The sequence below is a fragment of the Phaethon lepturus genome, unplaced genomic scaffold, assembly GCF_000687285.1.
Source record: "Phaethon lepturus isolate BGI_N335 unplaced genomic scaffold, ASM68728v1 scaffold6275, whole genome shotgun sequence".
NCBI lineage: Eukaryota > Metazoa > Chordata > Aves > Phaethontiformes > Phaethontidae > Phaethon > Phaethon lepturus.
In genome coordinates, this window is record NW_010541095.1 from 1 (window position 1) to 15,000 (window position 15,000).

At 40.8% G+C, this 15,000-nt stretch overlaps 1 protein-coding gene across 1 annotated transcript in view; it reads right to left on the reverse strand.

Moving 5' to 3' along the window:
* Positions 1-2,908: 2,908 nt before the first annotated feature.
* The window catches only part of LOC104621195 (glycosyltransferase-like domain-containing protein 1), a gene marked incomplete at its 5' end in the record, with an annotated part of 40,484 nt that continues 28,392 nt past the window's right edge, over positions 2,909-15,000 (reverse strand). Inside the window, 3 exons of the mRNA XM_010287621.1 lie at positions 2,909-4,063; positions 11,372-11,463; positions 12,163-12,233. Coding sequence (XP_010285923.1) covers positions 3,980-4,063; positions 11,372-11,463; positions 12,163-12,233 — 247 coding nt within the window. The remainder of the gene's footprint in view (positions 4,064-11,371; positions 11,464-12,162; positions 12,234-15,000) is intronic.

Here is a 15,000-nt window from a genome sequence, read left to right on the forward strand (position 1 = left end):
TGGTGCTGCTGCTGCTTCCAGGGCGGGCGGGTGAGAAGTTGTAACGCAGTTAGAGAGCACTTGATTATCAGTTTCCAGCAGCAGCTGTGCATCTCCGCTAAGAATGCAAAGAAATAGCGGAAGATAACGCAGCGTTGCTATTTATTACCCTATAATTAAAGTTCTGACAGTGTTTCTATTATAAAGTCTTATTTGCAAGGGTTCGTAACTGAGAGGCAAAATTTTCCTTCAAGACGAAGCCTTGCTTACCAGGCTGAATCATTTAAGAAGTATTGCAGTTAAATAAGGTTAGCCTATTAGAGGGTAAAATTCTCAAGGACTTTCATTAAGGTGCTCATTTATATCTGCAAATAAAGACTTGCAGAGTCGCCCAAATCAAGGATATGTAAGAAGGATTTTTTTTTTTTTTAAATCAAGGATTCATGGAAAGGTTTTAATATAATTCTAGGAAATTATTCCCATGAAAACAATTTGTTTGAAAGAAAATGCCCTCCAGTCTTTTCCACACAAACTAGTCTCGGGCTAGTACATGAGAACCAAACTTAAAAGTGACTATGAGCAGAAATGAGACTGACTAATTCATTTCAACTGTCCTTACTGGAATAAAAAACAAAGAGTAAACAGCTTGAATGGGGAAAGGTGAATTTAATTTTCAAGGCCCTTTAACTTTTAATAATCTGAGGAACAATATGGGAGGTACATTCTACTCTCCCAGTTATCCTGATGTAAATTCATTCAAGATTTATATTGGTGTAATAGAGAAGCAGAATTTGCTCCACAATTTCTAATGAACTGCTGGCTCGGTCTTTAAAAATGCAATTAGAAAAATCTAGCCTCCTAATTCAGAACAGCTTTGAGCTAAGTCAGAGGTCTCGATGCTGCAAACACGGCTGGAAGCCAGTCTGTACCATGGCTCCTCGCGGTGCCTGCAGCACGACCAGAGCGGGGCTAGGAATGCTGGAAATGGTTTGCTACAAAATTCCCTAGTTATTTTAGGATTTTCTTTTCTATTATACGGGAAAAGACAATTCTCATGTGGAATAAACCTGTGTTTCCTGTGATCTCAAATACTAAGACAAAAGGATTGTAGGATTAGGTGCCTGGCCCGTTATTGATGCAGAAGGCAAGGAGCTGTCTGGTCGGAGCGCTGCCTGGTGAGACTGGCAGGAGTCGGGAAAACCCATTCGGCTTTACCTCTGCACCGAAACCAGCATCAGAGCGCTTGCAGTTGCTGTGTCGATGCAGGTGAAACATCAATAAATATGAAAGTAAGTCAAGGGCTAATTCTGTCATTTTACTTATAAGATTAGGTCTCTGCATTCACCGCTTACTCATGTGTGTAGGAACAACGGGACCGAGATCCCAATTTGTCTCTCTGACCTTTTGAAGTGAAGGCTTTAAATGAAGCAGCGCGGAGCGGCTGTCTCGTTTGATCTTCAGGAACTGCGAGGCAAAACTCTTCAGGTTGGGTCAGTCTCCAGCGGGCTGGTGGGGGAAGACTGCCTCGGGGGAATTGTCACCTCCGACTGTCTGGAAGTCCTACCTCACTCTCTTGACAGAGGACCTCGAAACAGGCCAGGGTGGCCCCCAACATGAGGCCGACCTGAAGGTCCGAGGAGATGTGGTAAGGACGTTTTCATCCTTGCTTTAGCGGCGCTGTGTATCTTCGCTAAGAATGGCAAGAAGTATCAGAAGGTAACGCAGCATTGCTATTTGTTACCCCAAAAATAAAGTTCTGACAGTGTTTCTATTATAAAGTCTTATTTGCAAGGGTTCATAACTCAGAGGAAAAATTTTCCACCAAGACGAAGCCTCGCTTACCAGGCTGAGCTGGCTACGGTTAAAGTATCACTGACCAGTACGTAAACCAAGGCAGAGCACCACCTCACCAAGGAGCTGGGCAAGACCTCCGTTGGTCGTCAGCCTGATCAGGGTGTGCACTGAGGATGGCAGGAGTCTTCAACTCGAAACCACAGAGCTTGGGTGCGTTGAGGCTGTTCACCACAAGCCCTAGCACAACATTACAGCATCTCCTCTTTTCCTTTTATTGGTTTGGAGAATGACTCACTGTGAAACTTGAACCGATTCACTTTAATTGCACCACTGTGCCTCAGTTTCCCCAATAGTAAAAACAAAAAAAATTGCTTTTGCCAGCGCAAGGTGTGAAAACACTAGTGAACATCTATGATACACACCGGTAAGAAGTGCAAGGTAGTCCTGTTACTTGGCTCTACCAAGTATGACACATGCTGTCTGGAGAAGACCACTCTACTCAACCACATTCGACGCCTAGAGCCAAGCTGGGCTTTGGTTGAGCAGAAATGAGGAGGAACCAGTGTACGAGACAGATGATCACTGTGAAATTACAACTCTGCAGTGCTAGGAGAATATCCGAACACTTACCATTGGATCTCCCCTGGGTTTTTTGATTGCTTAATGGAGTAATTTTAAAGAGAGGTACCACATGATCTCTCTCGCACTGAGAAAGAATGGTTCAGCATCTTGATGGCGTCAGAAGGTACGAAGGCACGCGTGCGGAGCAGGACCAGCCCGTGCCTTTCACCTGCTGTGGACGGTGCTCAGGCAAAGGAAAGATGCTGATGTCTGCTGCAAGGTGATCTGCTCCCTGGGACGGGGAAAGCAGCTACCCTGAACCCATACCTGTCTGCAAAGAGAGGTCTTACCGTGCTTCACGGCGTAACGCCTTACCGAGGGGCCTCTTCTTGCTTCTTCCCAGAGCAGAGTGGAAAATCTTGGAATTGTCATAACGTTTTATTATCACTTGCAAAACGGATTCTACTTCATCAGATAAAGACACAATTGCATTCATTGACTCTGACACTAGGATATGCATAGTGATAAACATACAGATAGATGTACACACTTATACATGAATGAGATATGCTAATTAAAAATTGCAGTGGGCACTTTATTAAAAATTTATTGTACAATCTACATCTTCAAAACATTTTACATCAACAAATATAGCAGCTTGACTGCTGGAATTGTAAGTGATTTATCTTTAAAAGACGTATTTGTAACTGGATGCAAAGATTCTTGATGAACTGCCGTTACATTTAAGCTACTGGTTTTTATTGGAAGTATTTTGACTGTTATCCGTTTGTTCTCCATCCTTGAGAGAAATAAAACAAGTGTCTCGGCTTTCATTTTATCGGATAGATGGCACCATGTAGCATATTTCCCATGCTAGTTTGAATTACAGCTGTTTATCTTTCAGCTTTCTTTAAGATTAATTAAATGCAAATGTAACTCCGCGAATCATGGGATTACCTGCCAGACCCCTTATTAATACCTTCACTTAAAAACCCCTGTGCCAGAGAGTCATTAATTTGCAAAAAAAAAAAAAAAAAAAAAAAAAAAAAGTGCTAAAGCAGCCCTTTGCCTCCAAACAACCCGGAGATGGCTGCCCAATTAGTCCGGCAGCGTTCGGATCCTCCTTTCAGGCCCTGTGGCCCTTTGAGGACACAATAAGGCTCCAATGATAACCTGGCAACCTAGGTAGAAACTCAGCCAAGTGTGAGCATTTGAAGCTGCAGCTTGGCTGCCATCGTGTCGGCGAAAAGAAAGAATTCAGGCACCATGTCATCCAGTACAAAGGATAAAAACAGATTCAACCGGAAATTCAATGTGGCACCACATATGGGATACATGAGTGCGGTTATACAACAGGCCACATATTTTTTTTGAACAGTCTCCTGCATGTGATGCCGAGGACATGTGTAACCATCATAACGTCTCGAAGAATCTGTATTTAATTTGAGCTGGGGTGGTGGCAGGGATTGGAGATCTGAAGCCGCCACAGGTTTGTGGCAGATGGCTCTGTGTCAGCTATGACAAGCAGCCAGGCTCGGCTTCCTCTGCAGATTTTCTTTTCTCTCTGATCAGGTAAATATGGGCACACTCTGGAAACTTCCACAATTCTGCCTGAGGCTGCAAGTTTGTGACTTAGCCCCATCTGTCACAAATCTTCCCTCGGTTCTGCTGTGAGCAGAGACCTGAATTTACCGCCGAGCGCTGCCCAAGAAAAGCCAGCCGTCTCGCCCTGCGAGGAAGCAGAAGGGAAAGGCGCACGAAGCCGCGTTAGATGCTGGGACACGAAAGGGACGCCTCTCGCGCGAGAAGGAGCGCGGCTCTGAGCCGAAACGCTCTGCAACACCCGGGGTTTCAGGGGGGGTGGAAGTGAGTTGGTCAGAGAACGCTTACACGGCATTATTTGGAAAGAGGGTGAATTCAGCTTTTTTTTTTGAAGACAGGTAAGCTGGTTGGCAGCCCCAGGCTATTTGCCCCTGGTTGAGCACCATCAAACATCCGTCTGCTTTACTGGCGGTCTCGGCAGACACGTCAAGGACTCAACACCCGCAGGGACCGACCTGCCCCTCTCACCCTCAGACACGGCAGAACCAGGAACTGGCAGGAGTGAGGGAGTAACTCCCCTGCTTGACCATCCTTGGTCTGGCTTCTGGGCTTTATTTTAGAGTAACCATGGAGAGAATAAATTCAACTCCTCTTTTTTTTTTTTTTTTTTGAGGTGATAGCTCTGCAAAGGACTGGGCATTCGTTTTTTCATGGAATATTATATGATTCAGTCAACAGTCTCTAAATATGCAGAGCTAAAATCATCAAGAGGAGCAAAGTTTTCACATAAAGCAAGATCTCCCCATGAAGAACAGGTAGCATAATAAGATGTCAGTAGCAGTACAATATTCTTTATGATAAAATCAACTTTTTTGTATCTTATGTCCTAAGATCAGGACTGAAGTAATTAATATCTACTCTGCCATCATTAGACTTCAGAGTTAACCTTTAGAATTTAATAAGGACTCTTACCTATTCAGACCTGTTGTTTCCAGATAGCTGGAGTTCAAGCAGGATCAGTACTAATTTGGCATACTTTTTTTGCACGTTTTTTAAAATTACCTTCATAAAACTAAGAATTGGAGATTATTATTCAGCACAAAACCTGAAATTTGGCACGAAGGGAAGCAGAGTGATTTACAGAGCCAATTTGTATTGGGTCAGCTTTACACTCTGACCCAGCGCCTTCCATCTGTAAGTGGGTATTCAGGAAGAATCAAGGTGGAAAGCAGCTTGCAGTAATTACTTTTGGAGCTCAATTTTACAACTCTGAGAACCTTTGGAAACCACCATCAAGACAGCTTTGGTTTACATGGACTGGATGCACTGTAAGGCCCGAGTCAGAGCTATATAATATTCCTCAGTAGAGTAGCAGTATTTCCCTGAACAATCTGGTCTGTTCTGAAGTTTCATGTATCAGCCTTTTAAAACTCATTTCATTCTTTCTGTCTTTAAACAAAAAAAAACATCAAATGTTGGATGTGAATCTATGCAAGATACTTTGGTGGGTACCTTGCATGAGATGGGTCAGAACGCACTGAACAACAACAGTAGGAAAACAGTTTCAAACTTTCTTACTCAAGGTAATTTGAATCTACTTTACTGAAAAAAAATAAGTTTTCATGCTTCTTGCAACTTTCCTTTCAAAGTCCACCGTATTTCCTTTGACCTATTTCTCCATCTACCACTTCGCAGTGGCTGTGGTTCATCTGCCAGTTCTCATTTACTTTCTAAAACTAAATTGGAAACTATCTAATGTTGTTATAATAAAAAGTTCAAAGTCCTGGTGTTTATGCTGAAAGATGCACACATAACCGCTTTCTTAATGAACGCTTTCCTCCTGCTCTACAAGTGCAGCCAACTGCTACGAGCTATAGACCAACATTTTCGGAGAGCTGAAACCTCCTAGATATATACCTCTGAGAGGCAAGAGCAAGGCAAGCCCTGGGAGAAGTTGAGGTGTAGGACACATACATATATATGTGTATATGGATACTTTTATATATATATGTCTACATACGTATGGCTGGATCCCAGAATGACCTAGCAGGCAACTTCAACAGCCTGCCTGCTAGCTCATTCCTTCCATAGTGAGGATCCACCTTAGCTAACAGACCTCTCTCTACCACAGCTGCTTCCAGACCCCCGTGCTGCTCGAAGACCTCAGGTTGACCCAGAATGCTTAAATTGTGTCCCACAGTCCAGCAGATCTTCCCACCAGTGCAAGCCTCCTAAGCTAGCTGGATTTCCAGTCATACATATGGAAATGAAAAATCTCAAGACTTCAGTCTAACCTGGATGTGACTCTGAGCAACTTAATCCAACTTTGAATTTAGATCCTACTTCGAAGCTGGCCCTGCTTTGAGCAGAGGCTGACCAGACAACCTCCAGAGGTCCCTTCCTAAATTTCTCTATGATTAGATGTTCTAAGTAAGTAACCAAAGTTTTCTTACACATAAGAAATCCTTATGTGATATACATTTTACTTAGGATCCCATGCCTAAGCACTGACACAGAGATGAGAGAGCATGGACACCGCATGCAGCACTCCAGACTTCCCAGGCTGCTATAATCTTCCCATACAGGCTCTGAGAAGCAGATCTAGACCATCTCTGAAACCATTTTAAATTATGCTCACTGGAAAACAAGCATCTCAAGAGGCAAATATAAGTTTCCCACTTGTGCCTCCAACCTCCTTCTGACCTGCACCTAATGCTAACCAGGTAGAAGCACAAATTCAATCCAATGCCTTCTTTTTTTCTCTGCAAACAAGCCCTGCTGGAAATACTTGTACTGTTTGCACATCCTATAGAGCTCTAAATTAACTTTATCAGCTCAGGACAAAAGATCTGGAGAACACTGTAAGTGAACATCTGCTCGATATACATTCACTGTTAAAAAGTAAACAGTACGCTTGGCTCCATAAGGAACAGGTTGAAAACTATCAGAGGACAACACATCACATAAACTGATGGCATGGCCTAGAATACTCTGTGAAGTAATGATCACACCAGCACAAAACCAGCTCTCAAGCATCAAAATGGTTTGAATGATGGGAGATAAGAATATAAACACAGAATAACATTCATGAAGAGAGACTGAGAAGACTGGGATACTGTAAGAGTCTGACAAGTGTTTATAGAAAAATGAACGGTATAGAAAAGATGGATGGGGAGCTCCTGCTTCCAGGCAGCCAGCTCCAGAACAAGACGCGCAATGCAACGGAAGGTGGGGAAACCCTGAGCTGACTGGAGGAGATGCCTTTAACGCTGTCTGTAGACGTAAGATGAACCGCTTTGCTATAGGAGGTGAAAGACAAGACGTGAAAGACAAGAACAAGGGTTTCCAAGGGCCTCAGCATCAAAGGGAGAACTACGATGTACAACTTTGCAATACTTAATACTAGAAGAAGATTATGAAAGATGATAAAACCTCCAAGTCCAGGGTTAGGACCAATATCTAACTCTAAAAGAGAAAGGGAAGACCTTTAATACCCAATTTCTACCTGTGTCAGCCTCCTCTCGAATATCTGATGCTCACCACTATCAAAAACACGGCACTAAACACATGGCATGCTGATCCGTAGTGGCACTTAGCATCCCTATGGAAAAAATAATTTCTTGTGGAGTTTTGCTGGGCAGTGGGTAAGGATAAGGGCAGAGGTATCGTCCCCGGCTCTTACGTGGCCTGTACAAGAACCAGGAACAACTACTGCTCCTTGCAATGGGGCTGAGCAGTGGATGGGCCATCTGGCATGAGGCTCCCCCACATCCTCCCGTGTCCAGCGCCCCGTATCCTTAGGCTGAGAATGCCTCCTGCTGCTTTCCTAGCTGTGCCTAAATATTACAGCTGGACCAGGAGCCGTTTTCCCATCTACACATTTACCTGAAATACCAAAGATCCTGCTTGATCTCAAACCAGACCAAAAAGAAAAGGAAAAAAGAAAAAAGAAAGTTTTGTTTGAACTGCCCTATACAGCCAAATCCTGAGACTGGAAACAATTCAGATGTCTACAGCCTAACTGGGATCTTAATTTGATTTTACAGCAGTTTAATCCCTTTGAATTCAGCAGACTTCCTTCTACAGTGGTGTAAGAAAGCAAAAAAATCACGCCATGTGTCTTTTCCTAGGCAGGTGAGCTTCTGTAGTGTGATGGAAATGAGAAGATGAATGTCAGAAAGTGGGCCAAATTCTTTTCTCCGTTAAACAAGCATGAGTGAGAGTAGGATTTTTCTGTAGGAACTGAAGCTGACAGCATGTCAACCAGCACTCATTCAGCTGGGAGGGCTGGGAGAGATTATTTAAAGTTGTCAGCTCCTTCCATGCCTGGCTTTTGGCAACTCTTCTTGTCCCTTTCCACTGTATACTCTTTATACATGCTGTTTTAAATTAAGAAACTGAAGTGAGGCAACCGAAAGGTAAACTTCAAGAAAATAATGCAGAACAAATGCTTTGCCCTATTTTTTTTTTTTTTTAATTTCAAATCCACTAGATAGGGAGCTTGCAAACACTGACAGGTCCTGTGGAGTACTCTGACAGAAACCGATGCCCTCTTCTTGTTACTTGCTTCATTCTGGCTCTTACTTTGGCAACCACAAATACCCAGAACCAGAGAGCAACATCTGACTCCATAAAACTGTTACACAACAAATAATTGATAACAAATGAGGTTCGCTTGCCACTCCTCTCAATCTTCTGTTAATAACTGGTGGAAGGCAAACGAGCCAGCCTTGGGTGCTGTGAGAATACGCAGGGTAATACATACCTCATTTGCGAAGGCTTTCACAGGTGCGTACATTACGGACGATTTTAAAAGTCCGTCGGCATGAATCGAGCGAAGCTATTACAGTTTCATGCCTTGGGCTGTGCATTTTCACAGGGATACCCGCTGTGTCTGGCTCCCTAACCCGACTGCCCCGCCACCGTTTATCTCCCTTTTGCCCCTAACTTTGTCAGCACAAGCGCTGAGGACAACTGAAGGAAGAAACTGCCCGTTTAATTAGACTGCTGTCTAATTATTATGGATATCCTTAGTAATAAAACCCCAACAACACGTAAAAGGATAAGCCGAGGTACTTCTGATGATGATTACTTCCTGATCTATGAAGCAGAATTCCCGACTAGTGGAGAAAAGCGCTATTTGCTTTTAAAGCGTTTTTACTTTCAAGACTTTACAGCTACTTTATGAACTTCAGGCAGAGAGCATGTCAGGAAGGCTTCTGAAAGAAAAGTAGCTAGTTAGTATGCGCTGCTGTGCTGGGTCCCTCTTCCATTCCACTATCGTACATATAATACTACACCGATCTGAAAAAAAAGTGAAAATGCAGAGGAAGCGCTGCACACCCTTCAGGATTTCGCTCTTTTCAGCTTCCTAAAAAGCGGCATCATTCCAACTATAATTACACTAACAGCACATATCTAAGTTAGCGTTTTCTAGGAGGTTTTGCGGATAGTTTCATTGCGAAAGGAAGTCTTGGCATACGTGGGTGTAGGTACAAAAAGACAACTCTAACAGTATTCGAGCTGATCCAAAGCCTATTAAAGACAACAGGGATCTCTCCTCTGGTGCTCACAGGTTCTGGATTAGGCTCTGCTTTACTCATTTTAAAACGATCCCCCATTCAGCTCAACTGCTACCTGTTGCAGACGCTCAGTCCGATCGGTCAGAAGATCTGAGCGGGGACGCGCTGTTAAGAGCGCACGTGTGCGAGGGGTGGGATAAACACCTTCACCTTCTGCCTGCAAATCACCCCAAGGGAATTTTTTTTAATAAACGAAAATTAGTATTTTGCTTATGGGGCCCGCGCACACGTTTTAAACCCACACTATCCTACATCGGCATTTGTTCTACTGTTATTTCCATTTCTAGTGCGCCTTGGATCTGTTTAGGAGCTGCGGATCCACGCGTAGAGAGAAGATCCGTGCGAACGCAGCTATTAGCTGAACTTGAAGCACTGGGAAATGTCAAGGTATACGTTTAAGGACTGTTTTCCCTTTGAAGCCACCATGTATAACTATACAATACTATTGACTCAAGAAGTAATGCTGAACACTGGAAGTGTTCAGTCAGCATTTTAAACTATTATGAGCTACCTTCTGAACCATTGCCAAGTTAATAGACAATGAAAGATAATGAGCTTGAAATTGGGTGTTAAATTGCATTTTTGGTTCTCTCCTTTTTTCTTGAAGTTTAACTGTTTCCTGCAGAAACAACATCATCTTTGATGTATCATTATGTAAATGCCTATTTTTAGGTCACGAAAAAAGTCAGGCGTGGGCTAAACCCTCGCTCCTCCTGCTACATGTGTGCGGGAAGGGGTAGCGAGGCAGACGACACGCAGCAAGACCCAACACTTTCTGGTCCCCAGAGGGAGGAAGGTGGAGAGATGAGGTTAGGTCTGCTGGCAGCATGAGCCTCCAAATTAAGAAGGAGATTACTCGACTTGCTCATTAGCAGTGTGCCTGGACGGCGACAGCCAGGGAACGCTAAAAAGACCGCGTTTGTCCTGCACGGGTAACACGAGGAGTATTTCCGTGCGCTGTCAAGCCTTTAAGGACTTTCAGCTGAATTCAGGTTTTTTATAGCCTGAAAACACCTTTGTCGTGCGGGGGTACCGTGTATCCAACCTGCCCACGGGATAGCCAGGACTGTAAAAGTCAGAAAACGCTGTAAGTTTACATAGCAGCATGCAGAAAATAGCAGTTATTTTTCTAAAGGCAGCGTCGTGTAGCTCTTCATCGGAATAATATAAAATTTAGTGCTTCATCTACAATCGCGTAATTAAAAAAAAAAAAAAAGGGTGACTCCTAGCAATATAAGTACACCTCTTAAAAATGTGAAAGTCGGTCTAGCACTGAACACTCGATCAAAACTTGAATGGAAGGTCTGCCACTGAAACTGTACCTTCTCTACATAAATAACTGCACAGGATAGGACATGATAAATACCAGTAAATTATTGCTTCTGATAAACTTTTTTTATGTTCAACATACCTTAAAAAGCAAAGAGTTAAAATAATCTTAATTATGAAAATAATTCCAGTAATTCCAAAAGGGAGAGAAATCTTACCTGATACCCGTCACCTGCGTTTTTTGAAGGCTGAAGATTAAATTAGGATAGGAAGGTAGGCTTATCCTCATTAGTATAATTGTAGGATCTTTCTTTTATTTTCCTTTTAAACTAATGAGTTGCATTAATCCAGGTTCATTTTTATAAGCCTCTTGGGTCCAAATGTAAAGGACAGTCATTTCAGAAAACAATAAATTAAAAAAAAAAAGCATGTAGCATGCATTAAGTGCACGTATTTCATAAGACCTACGTTAATACAACTGGCATCTAGTTTAATTAATCCTTGTTAGTGTAACGACTAATATCCCTCCCTAGCATGTTTCCTTTAAACATTAGTATGTTAATTAAATGTTGTTTTTTTAAGGGTTTTTTTCCTTTGTACTTCAATATGGCATTATATCATGTAAAACTATTCTGAACAACTACCTTATAGAGATGTTTCCTTACAATATCTGGTCTCTTGCAGAAATTCTGAAGCCTTTTAAAAAGCTGTTCAGGTGTAGAATACAGATATTCAGCTGCAGGAAAAACAGATACATTTTTAATGAAACAAAAACCTCAAAGCACACACTCGATATTAGTCACTTTACTAATTAAAAATGCATATTGCTCTGTGCCGCCTCGTGTTTTACATTATTTAAGCATGATTTTATAAGGTTACCTCAGCTCACAAGGATGTTTAATGCTAAATAAGACTGTGTAGTTGTGCTGTTTAGACATCTCCTTTGGGTGATTAAAATACATTATTCTAATGTAACACAATGCATATGTGATACATTTAGTGATGAGATTTTTCAAAGAACTGGTGCTACATTAGTGTGTACCCTGTACCGCATTGCATACTATTAAGTATTAAATTGTTTAAATAATTTGGTGTGATTTTCAGGCCTCGTTTTTTTTTTTCCTGTGTATCAAAAAAAAATCTGCAAACCATTGCAGCATCACTGACCTTTTAACAAAAATCTATCATTACGGGTTGTGTATGCTAACAATGAAGAATGCTATTTCAAAACTTGCTTTTGTGTTATCTTAAAAGAACAGATGGCAAATATAAACTTTGTCTAATGTATTAAAACACATAAAATTTTCCTTAACACTAACACGTTGGCTTGCCAAATAAACAATTGCTTTTGCTCAAGTTTCTTCGCAAACTTTAGATTTTAGCATGAATCACGTTATTACGTTTCAGCAAAAAGAATGTGCAACAAAGCAGCTACCTGGAAATATCTCTGGGTACACCAAGGCTTTGGGACACAGCGGGTAACAGCCGCAATGCACAGCTTCCACCCTGAGGATTAGAAATATTAAATACGTGAAAATAGGCGTTAGTGAGCCACGGAGTTATGCTGGTGCAAGAGCATTGAGGTTGACTACGTATAGTAGGAGTGAAACCTTTTTTTCTTCAGCAGCATAATCCTTCTAAATGCCAAAGTTGCTCTTTTTAAAGAAAATTTTATTGATCATATGAATTACATAGAACAGAACAGCGAGCATATGTTTTGTTCGCTGAATAAATCAAAGCGCAGCTCTGCATTTTTTTGTTTTTTAAATACTGTTTAACACATTTTATAATCAGCAGACAGACACATGTAACAACATGGTGAAGTATGGACAGCTTTTCTTAATAATGCTGTAGAAAAACAAGGGCATACGTGCGCACGTTTGGATATATGTGTATGTATAGACACGGATGCACACAATCACCACTACCTGGCAGAACAGATATTCGTTCTCCTTCGACTTTAAGGCGCCGAAGGTTACAGTTAAATATAGCCTAGGAGCAACTTGCAGCACGCTTCGGGCTGGGATATTTTAGCTTATGCTCACGCTTCAGGTAATTTCCTTTATTTTTCGGGACATAAACTGTTGTATTTTTTAATAACTACCGACGAGATTCCTTTGCCAAAGTGTGCGATGCTTTGTACTTGTGTATTTTCAAGGAACAATTTACATCTCTCCTGTAACATCAAACCCGAATATTTTATAAATGCGACACGGTGGCGGAAAGTTTTCTAGTAGCGAATCTAAAGAAAAGCTATCCTGTTTGTCTTTGCATTTTAATAGCTGAATGGGTTAAGGCATCAAGTTTTCAGTTTATTTTTTTTGCATAATGACCATTGATCTGACATAATGTCCCTCCAAAGATACAACTGTAATTTCTGTTGGCCAGAAATTACACAGTGAAATTCAAAACACTTCTTAAAATATGTTTATTTTATGAGAGTCTTTGAATTTCCTCCAACATGTTGACCATACGAGGACTTTATTTTTAACTCAGTTTCCCTCAGTCCCCAGAAAAAAAATATTTGAAATCTTGTCAACGTTCATCTTTTCTATTTTCAGTGACAATCCAAAAGGCTTTCGCTACCTTTGTGCGCATATCGGGTTTGGTACGTTATTACAGGCACTCAGAAGGAACTCTGTTTCCTTTAGATCTACTCAGTTTTAAACAGGAAAAAAAGAAAATAAAGAATAACATATTCAGCCTTCATGCTAGAAAACTATGCATATCCACAAACCCCAAAGATACACATTTCTCTGCAAACGCTTTTGCTAAGCAATGGGTTTTTTTTCATAAACTTTTAAAATTTGTAATTTATGTTTTTTTTTAAATAACATATGCACTTCAGATTGCATTTTAAACATTAACAACAATTTCAAAGTGTACATCGTCTAGCACTATATTTTTTACCAAAGGGAAATGTTTCTGATGTGTGATTTAATTGATGATTTCAGTTCTTAAATATTGTGTCATATGTCAAAGCAAATAGATTTTTAAAGTTTTCTTTAATCTAGGAGAAAAAAAAAAAAGAGTGAAACTGTGGACATTTCAGTAATAGCTCAGATCACTAAGTTATGTTAAAATATTTGCTTTTTAATCATATTGTCTCTATGAAAAAAAAAAAAAAGAACAGCTCCCTAAAACAAAACTGCAGGCCAAGATGCAATCTGAGTCATCATCTGAGCACGCAATTTCCCCCTATGAAAAACCTCCATCAAGATCATGAATTAGTAAAATCAGAATTTAATGCCTCTGTAGTTTGATGGATAAGAAGTTAAAATTTGGACTCCTTTCATTTGCAAATGATCTCATTTGCATACTCATTTTCTACCTTTCTGCAGCAAAGTCTACACGCCCTTTCGGACAGGTCCTTACTACAGCGCAGTGAGTCTTGCTATAGACCAGACACCTTTCAGATGCCAAGATCTACAGATCAAACCAAGCTGGGCAGAGCATCCCCAGCACACAGACACAGGCTTCAGCCCGACGACGGACACGGAAGCTTTGCAACTTCCACCCATTTCTGTCCTTTTCCAGAAAAGTATAATATCCTAACAATAATACAATTATTCTTCATTTCAATCCTTAAGCACTACTAGTTAAATAATAAATAGGGTTCCGATTGATCTATTGTTAAAATGGCTAGTAAATGACCTCTTTATTCCAATTAACAAATCATCTGCTAAATCTATGAATCTTAATATTCAGATCTATTCACTTCAATTCATACAATTTATCTGCAAATAGTTGTTGGGCTTTTGATTCTAAATATAATTAGCTGATAATTTTGCTTGGCTGAATTACTTTTCTGGAGGGCCTGCTAAGGCTCTCAGTCGCATTATCTAGCAATAATGAATCTGATAGGTGAAATTTTTTACTGTAATGAGGATGAGACACAGTTGTGACACCTGAGTCTAGTAATAACAGAAGACTGCTAATTATCGACAGCACTTTTTTGTGTGATGCACAGAGAAAAAAAATCCCTCATTATTAAAAAATAAAAAGTTACAATTACAAGTGACACCGGAGGAGAGTAAATAAAATGGAGTGATTAAAACATTGCTGCTTTAAGGGTGTTTTTAATTAAGTGGAAATGCTAATGTTGTCATACTTAGCAGATGGGATTAAAATTAGTTATTGTAAGTAACTCATATTTTATGTTATGGTTTCCACAGCATGTCTACAAGATCTAAGAAAGTGATACATTCCATAAGACATTTAAAAAATGAAATTCTCATAGTCTTTACAGCTCATAATAATGAACATCATGAAT